The sequence below is a fragment of the Trifolium pratense genome, linkage group LG3 (genome assembly GCF_020283565.1).
Source record: "Trifolium pratense cultivar HEN17-A07 linkage group LG3, ARS_RC_1.1, whole genome shotgun sequence".
Classification (NCBI taxonomy): Eukaryota; Viridiplantae; Streptophyta; class Magnoliopsida; order Fabales; family Fabaceae; genus Trifolium; species Trifolium pratense.
Genome location: NC_060061.1, coordinates 38795901 through 38818437, shown reverse-complemented (window position 1 = coordinate 38818437; position 22537 = coordinate 38795901). Strand labels below are relative to the sequence as shown.

The 22537-nt window shown below is 32.6% G+C and overlaps 2 protein-coding genes across 4 annotated transcripts; one reads left to right on the top strand and one right to left on the bottom strand.

Annotated features, from left to right (window-relative positions):
* The first annotated feature begins 7693 nt into the window (after positions 1–7693).
* LOC123913665 (PH, RCC1 and FYVE domains-containing protein 1) lies at positions 7694–15427 on the top strand. Of its 3 annotated transcripts, none has more exons than XM_045964479.1 (9): positions 7694–8216; positions 9273–9359; positions 9842–9931; positions 10072–10158; positions 10240–10434; positions 11117–13162; positions 13334–13480; positions 14146–14507; positions 15147–15427. In XM_045964479.1, the coding sequence occupies exons 1-9, from the start codon at positions 8148–8150 to the stop codon at positions 15235–15237; spliced, it is 3174 nt and encodes a 1057-aa protein (XP_045820435.1). In that variant the 5' UTR covers positions 7694–8147; the 3' UTR covers positions 15238–15427. The 3 variants fall into 3 exon arrangements, with proteins under 3 accessions (XP_045820435.1, XP_045820437.1, XP_045820436.1); XM_045964481.1 differs by lacking the exon at positions 7694–8216 and adding an exon at positions 8328–8437; XM_045964480.1 differs by lacking the exon at positions 7694–8216 and adding an exon at positions 8873–8968.
* Positions 15428–19575: 4148 nt separating this feature from the next.
* LOC123915070 (auxin-binding protein T85-like) lies at positions 19576–22535 on the bottom strand. The gene is made up of 4 exons (XM_045966219.1): positions 22527–22535; positions 21117–21320; positions 20321–20388; positions 19576–19778 (listed from the first exon to the last, which is right to left on the bottom strand). The coding sequence occupies exons 1-4, from the start codon at positions 22533–22535 to the stop codon at positions 19673–19675; spliced, it is 387 nt and encodes a 128-aa protein (XP_045822175.1). The 3' UTR covers positions 19576–19672.
* Between the last annotated feature and the right edge of the window lie 2 nt (positions 22536–22537).

Genomic DNA, 22537 nt, shown 5'->3' with positions numbered 1-22537 from the left:
TTTCTGCAACTTATTTGGCTTGCTAGTGTGTGGGTTATTTGGACAGAGAGAAATCACAGATTGTTTACAGGCTCAACCAGTACCCTTATTCAGTTATTGGACAAGATCAAGCTTTTTTCCTATAGGTGGTTGAAGACGACGAGTGTTACTCTAGTTTTAAACTACCATAGTTGGTGGTCTAGTCCTTTGTTATGTTTGGGCCTTGTTTGATTTTGATTGTTGTATTTCTTTCTTGGTCCCATTGTAAACTTTTGTAGTCTATCTTGGCACATCTTGTGCTGAGGAGGCTGTTTTTCTTTAGTTAATATATATCTCATTTTAGCTTTTTCAAAAAAAAAATAAAAAATAACAACCTAGCAACTAAGAACTTAACACCTTTAAGTCTTATTCACCGGTTGTATACCTTGCACATTGGGCACAAGGTCTTGGACTCACAATCTTCAGTTATTGCACGTGCTTGAAAACGTATGCTTGAGTCTCTATTTATAGTCATGCTCTTCCTCTTGGTTATAGATTGTTTGAGATGCACACTAATAGGGGATTTTAGTTTGAAAACAAACTTTTGATTTAAAACTTCCTTCATAAGATTAAAGATTCATGTTAATCTTTCGACGCCTCCTCTTGATGTAGAGATTGTGAGATGCCAGCTCATATGATTCAGTTTTAAAACAAACTTTTGTTTTAAAACAAACTCCATAAGATAAAAGATTTAATCTCATCCTTTATCAAAGTTAGTTATGATCCCCAATCATAAGAGACTTTATTATCTCATCTTAAACAACTGGCAATCTTTGAATTTACGCTAGTATAACAACTTTAGAGAGATTTGCGTGTATTTGATAAGCTTTAAGTTCTTCAGCCTGCTGTACTGGGGGCAAGATGTCCTACGCCATTGTTTGGGACATCTTGTTTAACATGTTGCACATATATGTATTCTCCCCCTGAATAAGATGTATGACCCATTTTGTTCAACATGTTGCACCTGCACATCTTATACTTGCACAAGTTGTTTTAGCTTTATAATGCAACCAACTCATAAGAATAACAATAAATTTTAACTTTTTTTTTTTATTCATTAGAACTATCTTAAACGTTAAGACTCTGTTTGAAAAGACACACAAGCTAACTTATACTAACTTATAAGTTCAATTGGCTAAAAAAGACATGTTTGGTAATAATTTTTTAAAAATAGCTTATAGCTTATTTTTTAAATGCTATTTCATGTAGCTTATGAGCTTATAGCTTATCATTTTTTCTTGCAATTTTACCCTTACCATCTTATATGGAAAAAAAAAATTAATTAAACATTTTTTTTATGTCGTTTCATACTTATAAATGATAAGTGCCAAAAATTGGTAATTTTACATATATATTTTAAGCACTTATTGACTTATTGTAAAAGTAATTTCATATAAAAAAACCAACTAATTGTAAATATTAGTTTTAATGAGAAAATTAGTTATTTTTGCTATTTCTATCTAATTCCAACACTTTTTGTAGGAAAATTTGGATTTAATGGAATTTGGAATGAAGAGATCAAAATTTTGAGTATGAGTTGTTGGCTAAGCGACGTCAAAGCGACAGACAAAACAACACAAGCTGTCAGAAAATGCAGAAAAATCAGTGTTGTCGCTGAGCGAGAGATAGCGAGGGATAGCGAGTCAAGTCAGTGGCAGGATGAGCTGTAGCGAGAGATAGCGAGGGATAGCGAGAGGTTGTCGCTGAGCGAGCTGTAGCGAGAGCCAGCGAAGCTGTGGCGGTTAAAGAGTACTTCAGGGTGAAGAAACCTCTGTCGCTAAGCGAGCAGTTCCGTCGCTAAGCGAAGATCCACTTTTCTGTCACTTATAAAAGGCCATCAGACTTCATTTTTTCAGAGCCCATTCACATCTAATCCATTCTAAACTCTCACAACACGACCAACACTAGAAACAGAGGGAGCTTTAGAGCAAAATGCAGAGAGTGAGAGCGCGGAACAGACGGAGGAAACAAAGGTGAATGCACACCAAATGTTCGAGAAATCAACCGGTGTTGTTATTTCTTTTTTTTTCTTCTCACTTGTGTAAAGCTACCATGGTAATGAGTAGCTAAAGACACTTTTGTTGGGATTAGATGTAATTAATTTTATTAGTATGTGTTTATCTTGATCATGGTGTTATGTATGATTCTAGATTATCTATTAATGTTGATATTATCTTTGATTTCAATGTTTTATCTTTGGATTTAAATTGTTATAGACATATATACCTTTTGAATCTAAGAACTAGGATGATATCTATTAAAGTCTAAATTCTAGAGATAGATTTAGGTTTAATATTCACTTGAAGTATCGAATCTTAGTGCTATTGTATTGATTGACAATCCGAGACATCGGAGGTTAATAGGTAGGTACAATAGATATCTCGGCGTTATCCGGACACGGAAACGTTCGACGTGCTATACGTGATAATATTGGTAGATGACTAAAATCTATATAACTGATTAGGAGAATACATACGAATGAGTTAGCGATGTCTAAATCCCATCAAACTTATCTCTCTCTCTCTGTGATTTTAATCATTTCTTTACCATCACTATATTTTCGTACTTTCTCATAAACTAACTCTATCAACCACTTTACTTAAAATTATATTAATTGTTGAACGGCATCAATATCGCATCAGTCCTTGTGGAGACGATAAAAATATACTTACTTTTGTATTTCAACAATAAACTATTTCAACTACTAGTTTTATCAAACACTAAAATTCAATCGATTAATTTATTTACTATAAATTAAAACTTAACTTATAAACTATTTGATATAAACTCATACGTTATAAACTACCTTTTTAATCCTTTAACTCCTTAAACTCCTTTCATCTTACGATTTGTTTCCTTCAAATATTGATAAGTAAATGATGAACATATATAGTTCATCATGGCATTGACTAATACAGTGATACATAACTTATTTTGGCTTGAAAAAGGTCATATTGACCTTGTAAATGAATAATGCATTATACATTCCATTTCATTCTCTTTTTATTCTACTTTATGAACTACTCATAGATATGTATTGTCATAAAATTACTTTTTCATAACAAAAGAATAAGAATAAGAAATTTCTAATATCTAGTGAAGGACATGACAATGAATTATACAATTCACCTAAACAAAATGGATCAATATTCAATATCTAGCTAGGAAAGCACTTGTGCATGTTAGAACATTGTCTATGTAAGGTACTATAACAAGTTAATTAGTATAGAAAGAATTGGGAATAGTATATATAGAAGAAAAAAAAAACAGGCCCCCCCTCAATTTGTAAGATTTACTATTTGGAAAAGACTAAGCAGAGAATTCAAATGTGAAAACACACAAAAGGGAAAAAAAACTTGAAAAGGTCAAGATGAACTGTCTATGGGACCTACTTGGTAGACAAAATGACAGAGTTAATCTGACTTTAGTAAACCTAACTTTGGAAGCAAATGAAAAATCACTGATACACGGATCCATTCCATTCCTTAAGATATCTACCATTTCTACTATTGCCATAATATAATTGCTCAACTACCTTCTATTTTTCTCTGCCAATTTTTGTCCATGAGGATCATGCTATGCTTCCTCATTTACACTTTTCAAAGTAAAAAAAAACAAAATTGTACAACATACAATGACCATGATAAGTTATTCTGTTTGGATTAAGGGTGAGTTTTATAAGATTATGGTGACACCACGGTGATTTTTTAAAGTTTTAAAGTGTAGTTTTTGCTGAATTACAGTGGTTGCTATAATTCCAACGTCACATGGCAACAAACTTTTTATCGAATAAGTATTTTATACAATTTGACATGTGTAGTTTTTGCTTAATCATAATGGTTTGCCGTGATTCATACATGATATGGTAACAAATATTTTACCGAATCATAGTAGGCATTTTATGCATTTTGACATAGTAGTTAGGTAATCTTGGACGTTGATTTGCAATCAAAGTATTTCAATTATACATTCAAAAAACAACTTTAACGATCTTGAATCTTGATCATCTATTTAGAATTGGACGACCAAGATTTGCTACTACATCCCGCTACTATTCAATTCGCATGATAACCTCATTTCAACTAGTAATTTACTACATCCCCATCTATTTGTATTTATTTTAAATAGTTATCAAGGAGATAGAAGATAAGTGTAAATGTACAAAGAAAAAGATCCGTGTGAAAAAAAATCAATTTTTTTTTGGACAAGTGGCTTAGTGATTAGAGTTGAAAATTTTCAGATTCAAATCCTACCATTAGATACCGTCTCTACTAGTTGACTTATCACTTATGGTCACAGAAAAGAAAAAAGGTAAGAATAAATTAGGGTCATGTTAACTGATAGAGTTGGGTATATGGGTTAAGATTTACGAACTGATCTCTTTAACTTGTAGCATGCGCAAATTTAAGACCAACTTTTCTTGGCCCGGTGATTATATTTTGGTCTGTGTGAATTGGTCTGATAAAACTGTTGATTATGCGGATAAGCAGGGGCTCGTAGGTTGACATGTGACCCGTTTATTTTTTTTCTTTCTTATAATTAAATATACATATTATCACTTATATATTGGCACGTTCAATACTAAAGCTTTCTAAAAAAACGTCTAAACCCTACATATAAAAATACTTATGGCACTCTAATAGTGACAAATTGCTTTTTTTTTTTTAATTATTAAATAAGACTATTTAAATTCTTATTAAGGGCCTGTTTGGATTAACTTATTTTTGAGCTTATGTAAACGGCTTATGCAATTTTTATATATTATTATAAGTTTGTCAAAGTAGTTTATGATAAAATAGCTTATAAAAATACAATTTTTACTAGTGTGAACTTATAAAATAGCATAAAACCTAATATAAGTTGTGACAGGGATATAGAAAGAACTAATATACGAATGAGCATACTATTTTAGTGCACAATGAATTGATCGTAAATGTGAAAAAATATACTTTGATGATTTGATATTAGCGGCAAGAGTCCACAATAGAAACTCAACTTGCATATTAGTAATTTAAGTAAAATAATTGTTTTAATTTAATTTAAAAAAAAAAACCAATATCAATATTGTGAGATGTTTATTTTTCAACAAATTGACTTTAAACTTTATTTAAACTAAATTTTTATTTAACTAAATTTTACATTTAGTTTTTATCATATAGTGTTATTTTAATTATTAAATTAAATAAAATTGTAAATATTTATGTAATTGTTATTACTTCCATTAGAAATTAAAATTTTAATTTTTCAATTTAAAATAAAATATAAGTCAATAAATCTACATTTTTCAATTTTAATTTGTCTCTTCCTCTTCTCAAATACTCATATTTCACGCAAGAAGGGTTTATTTCTTCACAACACTCTCTCCTTCACCTCTTCCTCTGTGATATCAACATTTTCTTTATTGTATTTTCTTTCCGGCCAATGTTTTCCCCAATTTTCAATTTGTTTTCATGGATTTCAACTTTTCTATTGTATTTCGCCTCTGATTCTTTCTATTTGCAAAAGTTTTGGTTTTATTTAGTTTCACATCTTTCTTTGTTTCAATTTCCACCCTTTATAGCTTTGAATCAGTTCGTATAATGCTAGAGTTCTAGTGTTTATAACTTTGTTTTTGGCTAATATTATTAGATGATCTGGAAACCGAAAATAGACTAGCTGCTATGCTTATGAGGGAAGCAGCTGAATTGCGGCGGCAGGGTATTGTACGTCACGAGCTCACAAGTTATGTTTTACAATAAGGGTAAAATTCGAATAAAAATGTTATATTTTATTTCATTCCGTTCACTTTCCAAACAACGGAGTGGTAATTTTGTTCCATTCCATCATTGAATATCCAAACAATGGAACGGAATTTGTGTTCCGTTCCGCTCCATTCCATTCCATTATGTTCCATTCCGCTCCATTCCGTTATGTATCATCAATCCAAACATAGCCTTAGCTAATATTATTAATGAAACCGATGCCAATAATTAGCATTTTTAAATTTAGGTTGTTTGATAAGCTAATGATTTATACTCCCTCCGGTCCTTTTTATAAGGAACACTTTAAAAAAATCACACAGACCAATGAAGCACATTTAACATAGTTATTTTCATTTAATACTCTTATAAATTTAAATTTATTCCATGTATACCCTTATTTAATTACTCTTTATTCAACTAACTTACTTATTTTTAAATTCTCTCTCATAATAAATAAGGGCATAAGTGAAATTGAACATTTAAAACATTTGAAAATTGGTCAAAGTTTCTTATAAAAAGGACCAAATTTTTTGCCCTAAGTGTTCCTTATAAAAAGGACCGGAGGGAGTACTTTATTTTTTTTATTATTGGAGTTCTATGACATGACATAGAGAATATCAAAATTGATGATACGACGTTTAAAGTATCGTATCATCGATTTAATATTACTTTTTTGTATTTAAATAAAGTTAAAATAATAATTATAGAATAGACTAGTTAAGAAGTCTCACATCGGTTGCGATATGACCTGACTAAGTGTTTATAAATTTGAGGCAATCCTCACTTTACAAGCCGGTTTTGTAGGGTTGAGTTAGGCCCAATACTCAATTCTAAAATGGTATCAGAGCCTATTCACGATTTGCTGGGCCACTTCGTCGGGCCGCCTGCAATTAGGTTTCTGATCGGGCCCTCCACCATTCATATCCGCACCTCAAGCCCATAGTACTTGGCGCGAGCGGGGGTGTTAAGAAGTCCCACATCGGTTGCGATATGCCTGACTAAGTGCTTATAAATTAGAGACAATCATCATTTTACAAGTCGGTTTTGTAGGGTTAAGTTAGACCCAATACTCAATTCTGAGAAGACTACTTGTTATAAATGTATGATATTCAAAGTGATATTACCGTTACCGTTGAAATAAAATATATATGAGTTCTATAAATATTACATGATATTGTATGAACCCCTTATTAATAATATATGATACTCGGCGGTTATCACTATTGAAAAATGCTCTAAAACAAACTGATCGTGGACTCTATTTAATCAAAATACATAATTTTCAAAAAAAAAATTGCATTAAAAAATACCATAAATTTGTACCGGTACCATAAAAATATGGTCTGTAATTACGCTTTCATCCGTAAATATTAGACTACCAAAGACCAAATTGGCATCTTATTAAATTGGCATATTATTACTATTAATTAAGTTTAATTGTTAATTTATGAATAGCCGAAAATCAAGAACTTTTTAAAATGGCAAATCAATTATTACCAAATTTTGTTTATTCTTAATTCCCTAGTTTCTAAATTTAAAATTCAATGGCAAAATAAATAAAATTTAACCAAAAATTGTTTCCACTTAAACTCGAATTCTCTTAAACCTTTTATCTAAGGGAAAATTTATGAACCAGTCGAATCCAAAGTCCTAATACCAATTTCTATTTTTGGTGAAAACTATTTTACTAGACTTTACTTATCACGTAATCAGAATCTAAATTATCCGAGTTCAATCTTCTAAGAAGTAAGAATCAAAAGATTAAGCCACTAAATTTGGTCTAGTGGTAAAGAATTTGGATAGTACGCCATATATTCTGAGTTCGATTCCTAACAAAACAAAAGATTAATAAAAAAATTGTGATTAATGAAAAAAATGAAAAAAAGACAATAATAGCATGTGGTAATATTTACTAGTGTTTTATTTGATGACACAAAAAGAGGAAAAAGCATGTGATGTGGGAATACACGTGCACATGATGAGTTAAGACAGAGAGTTGTTCTTCACACACACACACATACACACAAACAATTTTACATGCTTCTTTCATTCATTCACTGCACAACCTACGAAGTAAATGAAAAAACAGATTCACTTACTAACTCACCAAATCCTTAAAATAATAAACAAATGAATCCATAAAAGGAAGAGAAAGAACCTCTCTTCCACTCTGTCTAACCTGTTTTCTTATGTTATGTTATGTTCTTCTGTTCAGACACACTCTCTCAGACACACAAAACAATTTTTTTTTCTTAACATAATCATAGAAAGAGAAAGAAAGAAACAAAGCATCTTAATGATAAGGTTCCACCTATTGTGAAAACCAAGAACAACCTCATTCTTCTTCTGTTTTCTTTGTCTTCTTCTCTCTTCACATGATACTGCAATATGACAATGGAAGAACATGAAGAAGTTTCCTTGCCAGGAACAGTTCCTTTTGATAGAGCTCTTGAACAGGTCCTTGTTTTTTTCTTCCTCACTTGTTAAAAAAATAGTATTTTTTTTTTCTTTCTAATATCTTGTTACCAAAATTTTACATTGGTGTGTTTTAGACTCAAATTCTTGGCTTCAATTCATTCTTTTTAACTGTGTTTTTCTGTTGTTTTACCCTATAATTGGAGAAAATTTTCATGTGCAATGTGTATAAATCATTTAATGGGTGTCCTTAATTTTGGAAGGTAACTTCTGGGTTTAGTCCAAAATTTTATTTTTATTATTCATGACAATGTCACAGATTGATTTTGGATTATATGTCACTTTTCACAAAAAAAAATTGATTTTTTATTTGATTTATTAGTGTCAGCCTCCCGGAGAGGCCACTTGGTTGAAAGAACACTTTTCGAGGTACTCGGTTCGAGACTCTGGCACCAGAGTGATTTATTAGAAATGATCAATCAAAACCATCAGATTATTGAAAGCGTTTCACTTCAATGGTATGAAAGTTTGTGATTTGTTGACATAGCAAAATTCTTTGTTTAACAAAGGGCACCTCTTACTCCTTCATCTTGTTGAGGAGTCCCCGGGAGCTTTTGGGAGAAACATTAGGATCAAATGCTCCAGGATCACGAGAGAGGGATAAGCTACATCCTTGAAAATCTTAAGACATTAGATTAATGGGTATCTCTCTCGGGAGAAATAATGAGGTCAATGCTCCAGGATCATTGGATAATGAGACGCTACATGTCCACCCAAAAACCTTAATTCATTAGGTTAATGAATCACCTCTCTTATAAATCAAACATTCTTCCAATTCATAGTCGATGTGAGACTTAACAACTCACACTGAAACCCAACACATCTGGTGCTAGTGATGTTTAATTGTTGCCTTCTAATTATGAAAGTTATGCTTTCAGTGTTTATTTTGAAATTTGCCAATGTAACTGATATTTAGTATATTTTGTTATGTTATTTTCTTTGTGCAATATTTTCTTACTATTTTTGTTTACATTACCTCCTAGAGAACTAGTTTTGCTTTTCTCCAAAACTGAAAAATTGTTCTGTGTTACTTTTCAGGCAATTGTATCTATAAAGAAAGGTGCATATTTACTCAAGTGTGGTAGTCGAGGAAAGCCGAAGCTCTGCCCTTTCAGACTTTCTCCGGTAAGCACGTGTGAGATGAAACTTTCTATGGATCACATTTCTTAGTACATATTGTTTCTTCAAAATATGATTTCCCTTGTATTTCCAAAATCTTGCCTTTGGGATTTCAATCTTAAACGTGCAGGGTATTATTGTATATCTGAGAGGTCTTGTTGCAACGATCCACTGAGATCCCGTCCTTGTCTCTTTGATTCGTCTTATAAAAGAAAATTATCCAATTGATCTTGGACAAAGCAAAATTGAATACTGCTTTCTATTGAATGCCTTTTATTTATTGAAAATTAGATTAGATTAATTGTTTTTTAACTGTTAAGTGCTATATCCACTTTGTAAACTTTTGATTAACTGTGTTATTGTCAAAATTATATTGTTGCATAAAATGGAAAAATGTAACTTTGTATGAGAATTGATTTATTTGTCTTTGTTCATTTCATAATTGTGAAGGTTTTAACTTATATATTTTGTCCCTTGATTCTATCTAGGATGAGAGAAATTTGATCTGGTGCTCAGGACAGCAGGAAAAACATTTGCGGTTGAGCGGAGTTACAAAAATTGTTCAAGGACAAGGAAATGTATGTAACAATTAGCATCATTGAATTCTTGTTTGATTCACTATCCATGTGAAAATGAAGGCTTGAAAGAGAAATAAAAAGAGTAAAAATAAATAAATCCTGTTTTGGTCTAATAATTATTATGGCTCACCATTTTTCAGATAAAGTCTCAGAGACAAAACGAAACCGAAAAGGAATGCCATTCATTTTCACTGATCTATGCTAATGGTGAACATTCTCTTGATCTGGTAATATTTTTTATATCTACATTTGACTTATATTTGCGTTTGTTTTTCCTATATAGCTTGACATGTTTATTTTGAGTGTAGATATGCAAGGATAAAGCACAAGCTGCTACTTGGTTTGTTGGCTTGAAAGCTGTGATTTCAAGGTGTCAGCAACCTAAAGCTTTTAGTAGTTTAAGAAGCTGCAAAGGAGTGCAGAGTTGTGTCAGTAGTCCCTCTGGAATTTTACGCCGAAAGAAAAATCTTGGTCTTCTAGATGATACCGCTCAATTTACTCAGGTTTCATACTCATAATCTGCCTTTATCTTCCTCATTTTAATTTAGATTCTAAATTAAAATCGTTCCTTGACGATAGAGTAAAAGTAATCATCATTAATCTTCAAATGCTATGAAGTTTTTGTTTTTTGTGGGTAAGGTGGATTTATGCAATAATAAAACTTAGGGTAAAATAGTGTTTACCCCCTGCAATGTTTGTGAATTTCGGTTTACCCCCTGTTATATTTTATTTTCTCAATTACCCACTATAATGTCAAGATTCAGTCCTTTTAACCCGTCATTGAATATGTTGGTTTAAGATTCCGCATAAATGATGACGTGACATGCTTAGTGAGGGGGTAAACCGTAATTCGCTAACATTACAGTATTATTATTGAGCAAAGAGATATATATGACTTTGTATCATAAATTTGATCTTGAATATTTTCTCGTGTTTACGTCTCAATGTGGTAAATTTTACGGTATTATCAAATCGGTCACTCGTGTAATATACTTAATACCATGGCATGCTATCATATACTTAATTCTTTTTTTTTGACAAAATCATATACTTAATTCTATTCTTCTGATTTTTGGGAATATGAAAGAAATTCACTTTGATCTTACTCTCAATCTATGAATGAAATTATCAGTACAAAAATTTGTCTCCAGCATAAAATGTAACAATTTTGTCATTATTTTGAAGGTACATAGCGTATGTGCAAGTCCAACTCTGTCACTTTCAGAAAGGTGTTTTTCTGATGGCATGTCGTATACATCTGATAACTTGTATTCATCGGCATCATCCCTCTCCAGCACTCAGGGAAGAACAGATAGTTCAGTCCCAAGTTCTCCATATATTAATCCAGATATTCATAGCAATACTAAAACATCTCGTTTCGAAAAGGAATACAAGAAGGATTTGTGGTCATATAGATCTATCATGTCTCCTACCACTTCCTCACATGTAGGAAATAGCAATAACAATGTATTGAAGGATGTAATGATATGGGGTGGTGGAATTGGATGCCTTGTAGGGATTGTGAATGAAAGGTTTGTCGAAAATAGTATTTATTCTTTAGTTCCAAAGTTACTCGAATCGACCGCGATGTTAGATGTACAAAATGTAGCTTTAGGAGGAAACCATGCGGCAATAGCTACAAAACAAGGCGAAGTTTATTGTTGGGGTCAAGGGAAGAGGGGAAGGTTAGGGCAAAAAATTGATATGGACATTAGCTCCCCCAAAATAGTTGATTCTCTTGGTGATATTCGTGTAAAAAACGTTGCCTGTGGCGAGTATCACACATGTGCTTTGACGGATTCGGGTGAAGTATATGCGTGGGGGAACGATGTTTCTTGTTCGGATTCGGTTGATGAAGGGAGAATTAGGAGTCAGTGGTTAATACATAAACTTTCTTTACCTGTAGAGGGTATTAGTATTTCAAGTGTTGCTTGTGGAGAATGGCATACCGCGATTGTTTCCAGCTGCGGTCGGTTATTTACATATGGAGATGGTACATTTGGAGTACTTGGACATGGGAATTATCATAGCTTTTCTAGTCCAAAAGAAGTTGAGTCTCTTAAGGGTTTATGTGTGAGGTCTGTAGCTTGTGGAACATGGCATACAGCCGCAATTATCGAAGTCATTGCTGACCGTTTTAAGTACAATACTTCTACCGGTAAGCTGTTTACATGGGGTGATGGAGATGAAGCGAGGCTTGGTCATGCCGATAACGGAAACAAACTTGTACCAACATGTGTTTCACAGCTTGTCGATTACGATTTTGTTCAAGTATCTTGCGGAAGAATGTTGACTCTCACACTTACTAATATGGGGAAAGTTTTTGCTATTGGAAGTGCAAAATATGGACAATTGGGAAATCCACATGTTAAGGATAGAGCCGTTCTGGTTGAAGGTATGCTTAAACAAGAGTATGTAAAAAAGATATCTTGTGGCTCATATCATGCTGCTGTTTTGACATCTTCAGGAAGTGTCTACACATGGGGAAAAGGTGAAAACGGACAACTTGGGCTAGGCGATACCGATAACCGATACACACCTTGTTTTGTTGAGGCACTAAGAGATAGGCAGGTAGATACAATAACTTGTGGTCCAAGTTTCACAGTTGCAGTATGTTTGCATAAACCTATTTCAATTAGTGACCAATCAAGTTGTAGTGGTTGTAGGTTAGCATTTGGTTTCACAAGGAAGAAACATAACTGTTATAACTGTGGTCTTTTGTTCTGCCGTGCTTGTAGTAGTAAAAAGGTTACCGATGCGTCTCTAGCCCCGGATAAGAGCAAGGCCTTTCGTGTTTGTGATTCGTGCTTTGATAGAAAGCAAGGAAGTAGTAGTACACATTCAGTTACGGACTCATTAAAGTCTATAAATTGTAACGATCGGGAGATACTAAAGCATCATCAGATACTAAAGCGTCATCAGAGTAAAATTGGTGATTTCACCGAAGATAGAGGCGAAACAAATGTGACAAATAGTCCTTTATTGTCTGTTAGCCAATCGTGTTACCGGAAAAGCATGCCAAGTGGAAGGAAGGTTTGGAAAAACCAACAAGAAAGCCAACACGATTTAGAAGATAGTTCTTCTAAGTTAGGTAGTGTGCCACAATGTGGACAAGTTCCATGTTCAGCACAATTTGGAATCAATTATACACAAAATTCAGTTGTACATGAAACAGATACATCAAAGTCTGATACGTTGCTCATAGAAGAAGTTCACAGGCTGAGAGCTGAGGTAATGACCCGACTTTCGGCCACAAGTTTTTTTTTCCTTCTATATCTTTACGTTTTGTAAACTAAATTGCTTTTCGTGTTCCTTTGGTAGTTGAAAATTGAAATTTTATTTATGTTGTGTTATGAAGGCGCTTGGCTTATAATTGATATATTATTTCATTACTTTGAATAGGCTAAGAGACTTGAAAAGCAATGTGAGCTCAAAGACAATGAAATACTGGAGTGTCAACAAAAAGTTCAGGAGAGTTGGTCTGTAGCCAAAGAGGAAGCTGCTAAGTGCAAAGCAGCAAAAGATGTTATAAAAGTTTTGGCATTAAGGGTAAGCTCTTTGTTATTGCTGTTGTTGTTTAAGGCCTTATTTGGATAAATAACTTAATTAAGCACTTATAGTACAAATGTTTAGCGTATAAGTGCTTATTATGTATAAGCTATTTCTATAACAAAAGATAAAATAATGTCAAACTGTTTTTATATAAGCTATATACAGTTTTGAAAACAGCTTATGGACATATCATAAGCCATTTACAATTTACATAAGATCTTCTAAACAGTCTCACAATTGTTTATGGCAGTAGATAAGTTTAAATAAGCCAATCCAAACAGACCCTAAATTGTGATTCTATTGCATATCATGGAAATCTAATTTTGTTTAACGATCGAATACATCTAAGTACATGGCAGTGTTTTTTGTACACCAAACTCCATTATTATTATTTTTCGTTTTAGGCCTCACCTTATGTTGGGCCGGCCATGTACGATATGAGATGTTACTTTACTTAGTCTAAGTTTGGTATCACCGTAGGTATCTCAGAATCACAGTGATTCACCGTGATTTTTTACAGTGATTTTTTACAGAAGCTATGCAAAATCACAGTGGGTTACCGTGATTCTGACATACTCACCATGATACCAAACATAGTCATTGTAATTTGGTTTTACATTCTTGAACACATTAACTGATATAGCTATATATCATCTTTGTAGCTTCATACATTATCAGGAAAAGATAATCATGGACTAGAACAAAAGTCTGGACTGCAAGAATTTCATCCAAATTTGGCACCTATACAAACAGATATGAATAGTCCAAGAAATGCCAATATGGATAGTTTATCAAATTCTCCTATAATATTCTCTAGTGCATTAAAGTCCAAATTTGGGAGAAGTATCCTTCTCAAAAATGACAAGTTGATGGAGAAGACTAATCTCACTAAAGCAGAATCTCAACAAAACACTGCAGATGGTTTGAAGATGGTTGAATGGGTCGAACAATATGAGAATGGTGTTTACATAACATTGACAAGCTCGCCGAGTGGAGAAAAAGGAGTTAAGCGTGTGAGATTTAGGTAATGTACACTTTCTGCTCGAACTCTTATATTTCGCTATACATTTATGGTAAGAACTAACAACCAAAAGTTAATAAGGATAATTTTGTAAAATTTCAACATTCTTTAATTTATGGCTAAATTGCACTTTTGGCCTCCGAACCTTCACAAACTTCTGATTTTGGCCCCTTAACTTTCAAAATAACACTTTTGGCCCCCTAACTTTCACAAACTTGCGAATTTGGCCTCCTAACCAAGTCAATGCACATGTGGCATGTGAGTCATTGTCCACGTGGCAAGACATGCTGAGATGGCATGTAAGTCACTTGCCACGTGTGCATTGACTTGGTCAAAATCATTGGGGGGCCATCCTTTTGCAAAAGGGGCTAAAGTTAGTGGGCCAAAAGTGCTATTTTGAAAGTTAAGAGGCCAAAATCAAAAGTTTGTGAAAATTAAGGGGCCAAAAGTGCAATTTGGCCTTAATTTATTTATAGCCCTTCTTAATTTTTGTACGATAACGACACTTATTTCAGAACAGCCAGTATGTTTGAAACTAAAGAATAGAATTTTTTTTTTTGAAGACTAAAGAATAGAATGTTGGCAATGCATATTAAGGTGTTTTTTTCTGAATTTTCTTTTCCTCTATATATTTATTGGCAGCCGGAAGCGATTTTCGCAGAAAGAAGCAGAAAAGTGGTGGGAAGAGAATCAAACAAAAGTGTATAATAAGTATGAAATTGAAGGATTTTAAAACAGTAGCTGAAAGTCTAATTATTTACTTGTAATTCATCTCTATAGCATTTTTCACCATAGGTCTTAGTTTAGGAGGTGATATTTGGCTTCAGGGTTTAGATGAGAAGCTTATACTACAAGAAAGATCAAAGTCTTTTTGTATTAAGCATCCTTTTTTATTAATTTATGAATATTTTGGGACATTCAAATATTCTCTGTACAGTAATCATTAACAGTGTCTCTTAATCTTCATTCCATTTTGATGTTATACTAGTCAGTTTGTGTTGTGGTAATATTCTTCAATTTCACCATAATATACTCCCTCCGTCCTAAAATAATTGTCACATTTTGCTCCTGCACACTTGCTGATGCGAAATTTTGATCATTAATATATTTAGTTGTATATTATTAAAAATTATGAAAAATTGATATTTTGATAGTACTCATCGAGACAAATCTAACAAGATTTGTCTTTATACATTTGTAAAAAAATATAGTCAAATTGTGATAATTATTTTGGGACGGAGGGACGTAGAAGATTAATGATGAATTACATGATATGTTTGTAGTAAACAAGATTTTTTTTTCTTCTCTTTTTAGTATTTTTATCTACAATATATGAAAAAAAGATACATATGAAATCACCAATTTGCCCCTATTTTATTTTGGATTCGAGCCTTTAACCTTTTAGTTACACTTCTTATTATATTTACCACTAAGTCATATGAATTAATTTGTTATAATTTTGAAACCAATATGAGTTAAATGCCCAATTGTAACCACAAAACTCAACTTTATTTGTTATTTCTCACACGATTTTTTTTTCTTTTTATCTAAAAATCCAATTTTTTTGTATGTAACCTAAATTCAAATTAAATTACCTCACTTTATATCTACAATATATGAAAAGAAGATACATATGAAGTTTTGTCCTTTCATATGTATCTTCTTTTCATATATTGTAGATTTTTGGAACCAATATGAGTAAAATGTCCAATTGTAACCACAAAACATCACTTTATTTGTTACTTCTCCCACGATTTTTTTCTTTATATCTAAAACTCCAATTTTCTGTATGTAACCCAAATTCAAATTACCTCACTTTATACAAATTCAATTTTTTTATTAAACAAACATCAATTAACTGGGCATCGATATATCCTATACAGTCTACTATATAGGCGAATTAATATAGGCGGTATTAATTTTGTTTTAATTACTCAATTTAAAACGTTTCTTTACCTTACAAAAAAATAAAATAAATAACATATAGTAATCCGCATAAAATTAACAATTATGACCGACGAATGAATATAATGACACATCTACAATATATGAAAAGAAGATACATTTTTTTTTTGAAGGAAAAAAGAAGATACATATGAAATCACCAATTTTCCCCTTTTTCATTTTTTGACACATAATCATTTTCAAGAGTATTTTGTGTCATATTTGAAAGTTAATAACTAATTTCAATATTTTAATATTTTTCTTTAGGCGGTTACTTCCATTTTAATATTTTAATATTTTGTGTCATCAATACATTGGTCAGATATTTTAATATTTTCTTGAGGTGGTTTCCTGATCTTTAATAATTTATGTAGGACCTAAATTTATACTCAGATATTAATGGGAGAACCTATTGTTTTTCTGATTTCTACGAGATTTATATTTTTAATCATATATTAATAAAGTTGTCCATTCTTCATAATTTCTACATGGCATATATTTATACTCATATATTAATACAATGATATAATTTTTTGTAGGATTTCTGCGAGACCTATATTTTTACTCTTATTAATGAAGTTTTCAGTTTTTTACTATTTTTGGTGAGACATATATTTATACTCATATATTAACACGAAAATCTACTATTTTTTGTGATTCTCAAAGAACTTGTGTTTTTACTAATATATTATGTTGTCTATTTTTTTTAATAATTTTACGGGTTATATTCATATTAATACGGGAACCTCTTTTTTTTGTTATATCTACGAGCCTTATATTTTTACTCCTATATTAATAAAGTTGTTTATTTTTTTAATAATTTTACGAGTTATACTCATATATTTATACGGGGACATAATCTTTTGTGTGAATTATACGGGACCTATATTTATCCTCTTATTAATAAGGTTTCCTGATTTTTAATAATTTATGTAGAACCTAAATTTATACTCATATTAGATCTCACTTCGTTTGATACTAAGATTCTATCGATAAGTTGCGGTTAGAGTCAAATTAATTACATGTTTTCAAGACGCTAATATCATATAAAAAAAAAACCAAAAATATAAAATGGATTTATTGATTTGTTTAGGGATGAGGTCTAGGGCGAGGGGTATGATCTTTGGGCCCATGTCCCCACTACTCTCGGAGACTTTCTCCCTCTTCCCTTGCTCTACACTACTATGAAAAATAATTCTTCGGGCTCTAATCCGCAAATGGGGTAGTTTTCACTGAGATTCTCTTTTACCGTTGCAAATTGACATCCTATAATTTGAATATCTAACTCTTTAATAAAACCCCATTAATATTCTAGGTGATTTGAATGAGGTTATAGCGCATTTTTTTATAGACGAAGTAGAAATTATCATACGAAACAAAAGTTTTTAAATTTTAGCTCGAATGAAGATGTCTAACCTAATAATATATGCATTTTCTTATTTTCCTAGAGCCAACAAATCTAATTATACAACTTTTTTTTTTTCACTATCTTTTACCGGAAGTTTTTGGCCCATGTGTGGGCCCTGCAGTATGGCCAGGTCAGGTATTCTCTTTCAGGAATTCAGATTTCAGTCTGCAAAAGAGGCATGGGTTTCTTCTTTAGCGAACAATGCTTACAATGTGTTCTTAGATTTAATACAAAATACTAGTACTATGCAAGTAAACATTTTTTATGACAAAAAATATGCAAGTAAACATATATTTAATTGTTAATTTTAATTTTGTCAGAAAAATTTGTTAATTTAAACAAATACAACTATATTATTATTATGTTGTTTAAAATAATTTCTTTTCGGAGACAAAGGGACTTGATAACAGTCAATTATATGATGTTTTTAGTAGCAATTTAGGATAGTTTTAATAGTAATTGAAGCCCAAAAGCAAGCAAATACCTGGAAAAGTGAAGTTATTTGGCCCAGAAGCAAGAAAAGTGGAAAAAAAAACATCAAAAATGAGGCAAAAACGTAATAAATAGCACAATCCACCGTACCTACGATGAGATCCAGCGTGGAGCGATGAGAAGGCGATTTAAATCGAAGAAAATCTGCAACAAATCTTTACCATCGTACCACAATGCCTTGTCATCGTGGCACGATGAAAGACGGTTGAAGAAAACAGAAAATCTGGAGAAGATCTTCCATCGTGGCCACGAAGAGGCAAAATTACACGCCGTTGTGGCCACGATGGGTGCGATGGACGCGCAGAAAAAGCCAAAACTCACCTGAAAAACTATAAATAGAACATTCCTCCTCCACTATTATTCATTCAGAAATCACTCAACAATAGTGATACTCAAAAGAGAGTTATGAGAACTCTAAGGAGGAGGCAAGGAAATAAGGAACTCCAAGGCCAATAAAGTTCATTTCTTTTCTGTCTTTGTAATTTATTTTTCCTAGGTTAGGTGGAGTCGTTGAACTCCCTTACGAATGCTTGATTTTGTATAATTTGGGTATAAATTCAATTGTCTCTACTTTCAAACTCTTTTATCGTATTGTTTTATATTTATTTTAATATTGATCACATTAGAATAAAATCTAAGCAGCTAGTGGATATCAGATAGGAAACGAAGCTAGTTATCCCGAACGAAGGACAATGTGCTAAGGTCCAACATGAGACCATTAAATTCAGTATCTGAGGTCTTAGTATAGGATTAAAAGCTTAGTCTAGAACGATAAATTCTACCTGAGGCAGAGTTAGGACTAGTTTAGACACACGTGACAGCTTGTGATACATTGAGCCTTAAAGGTAATGATACCAAAGTTTGTAACGAAAAAGTGGAGCCGACTGGGGCTATGATATTTAAGCAGAGTAGGGCGACCTAAACTAGGCTCTGAACAGTTTGTGTAATAGAAATAGGGAACGAGTGCTTCCGAACCTATTTTAGAAGACTAATCCTGGTAGAGGGGAGCAAGGGAATTAACCACCAAGCAAGAGTAAGGGAGGGATTCGAAAACCATGCAAGTAACGGAAATTGCTACTGCAAACACCCCTTCAAGAATTTTCTGTTTGTTTATCAAATTTTGTTTTGCATGACCATGTTGAACAGTTTGTAGCAAAATTTTAGAACCTGCTAAGGTATTAAAGTCTATGTAGATGAAGCAGTGAGATTAGACTAAAAGAATATGAATGACCAAACAGTTTTAAACATATAGTAAAGAAATACTTTACAACAGTAGAAAGTCTCGGCAATAAAACATGTGCTAAGCGTAAACCTTGACCATAAATCACAGTTCGTCTTTTGAAGGTTCTTGAGAACATTGCTCATCCCAATAGTAGGGGAATTTCAATTTTGCTGTACTGTGAGGCATCGCCCAGTCATCATATATAAACCTAATGAAAAACAAAACATGCATAATGATTATTGATTAATGAGCAACTAAAAACATGAGAAAAACAGTGTAACGAAATAGCTCGAGTTCAAAGAATCTTTTGCTGCTTTTTCAAGAAAAAATGGGAGAAAATGACAACCTATGCAAAAGATATTTGCACCACAGTCCCATAATTTAAAATGTGCATTTTGTTAATGGTGTAGAATAAGGTTAATGCTTATTGTTAACAGGACATTGCAGTTCAACCTTTAATGAACCTAAGCATATTGGTTTCAACTTAAGCATCATATTTTGCTTGATTGCAGAACAAATTAGGCAAAGACAATGTGATATGGGCAAAAGAATGCAATTCAGTGCATCCATTTAATATGAATTCTTAAGTATTATATAAAAACCACGATAAAGTTAAGAAGCATGAGTTAAAAACAAGAAAAGCCAGAGTATACACACGTTTTTGGGATACCATCTACCAAGTTGCTCGGAACAATTTATAAAGAGCTTTGGCAGTTTGGAAACCGAGGAGAATAGGTATAGGTCACTTACACTTTAACTGGCGGACGAGATATTGTAACCAGAACTTGTAAATCCTCATGTTCATTGGTGTTCCAAAGCTGTAAAGCATGTTCTCCATAATTATTTAAAATTACACAAGGGACCAGAGTCACCGAAGAACAAGTAGAAAATGTTGAAGTTCTTAATTATCTAAAGAAATGTGCATCACCCCTGAAAAATTGTACATATTTTTCCATTTTACCAGACATGCATTACTTTATATATTTGAAACAAGAAACAATTTACTTTTCATCATAAGCAATGAAGATGGAACTTCAAAGTTCCTAACAAACTCCCTAGAGTTACTTCACTCTGACCAACTAACATTTCTTTCGACATCATTTGAATTTGAAGTCTGCACATAGATCTGACTAGAACTTATACTCTTTCAATCAGCTCACGGGTTACCATTCACAATTGACAAGGTGAGGTCAACTAGCATGTCGGCCTGCTATAATTTTTCAAGTAAATGTTTATAATTTAAACCCTTGGTCTCCCTAACCCCAAAGCAAAACTGTCAGCAAAACATAATGACACTCTTTATAACCTTTCCTTATCAGGTTATCATTATCTTTGTTCACTCAGCTACAATTGTATGCACTACTTGCAGCCACACGTGCTAAGTTTTACACGTTCAAATTTCATGTATGCGCAGGCGGACAAAGATCCTAGAATCCACAACATATTATCTTCCCTTTACCACTGTTTTGATCTATTGAAATCACATAATGCCATACTCAATAATGACACGAAAGAATGTTCTTGCTATGGTACATAAATAGTTTACCTGATGAACATCATTAACAGGAATATGAAATGTGCTATTTGGAAAGATAAAGTGCTCCTCTGGCTTTCCAGGGTACTTCCCATGTGAATTTGATGCAATATAAAGAGTGCCACTGCCTTTGAGAACAACAAAAACCTCTTCACACGAGTGCCTGTGAATCGGGGTGCGCGTTCCTGGTGAGAATGTTTGAAGCCATACTTCAACCTGTTCCAGAAAAAGTTCACATAAATGAAACTGTATTATACAACAAATTGAACCATTATTGACTACATAGATGCCTGAAAAGCAGGATGCAATACTTAAATGATCTATTTTCTTAACTAGAAAATGTAGTGTAACTATCAACAACAAATCTTCTGTTCCAATACACAAAAGGCATGAGCACCAAGTGTTGTTACGGATAGAACCGGTTTAGGTAAAGTGTTTCAACAACCATATTTAGATAAAGAAAAAATGAAACAATCATAGAATGAACTACGAGGCTGCTAAATAATAGCTTCCCACAAAAGTTGAAATCAGCTTGTCCACTTCAACTTTTTCATAAGCTCTCTCATTTAACTTCTCCACAGCCACCTACAAACTTCTAAGAACTTTTTCATAAATTAGGAACCAAATACTTATCTCAGTTGCGAGTTGGCTTTGGGAGGGAAGAAGAGCTTACTTTACTTTTTTTGAATTACGAACACTATAAAATGATTTTTAAAATGGTTCAAGTGTGATTAAAGTATTATATAATCAGCTATCACATTCTTCTTACAATTACTTCAAAATGCTAACTATATTTCAAAATATAGACTTAGCCTCCGAAAACCCTCCAAAAAACCAACTCGCAAACAAAGTCTTGGTTAACTCCTCTTTACATTTACTACTTGAAACCTATCATTCAGGACAATTTGACACCCTGCTTATTCAATGTCTATATTTTAATAATGAATTCACATTCTATGCTCGTAGTTGTACATGTGTTATTTTAAGTCAAATTAAATTATAAAGGACAACCTAGTGCTAAAAGTAGCATTCACGGCAAAGTCAAAGAAAAAGTTGAACCAACTAAGACATTGGGCTTGAGTGATTAATGAATCACCCTAAGACGAATAATTTGGGAGAACCCAAGTTCGATTCCTGATGGGAACAATTCTTTGGCCAGACTTTATTGAACTATGGATTACCGCGGCCCCTTTCCCCCCGGGAACGAGAGGGTTAAAAACCAAAAAAATAAAAAAAATAATTGAACCCAATACAAGTTTGGGGGCTTTCTGGATTAGCTTATTTGAGGTAATTTACTAGTATAAGTGGTTAAGCACTTGTGAGACTTTTTGTGAGAGCTTATAGAAACAACTTATGACAAACACTTGACATTATTAACTTAAAATGGTGAAAGATATTAACTAATTGAGTTGGGTTGGATACCTCTTTCATTC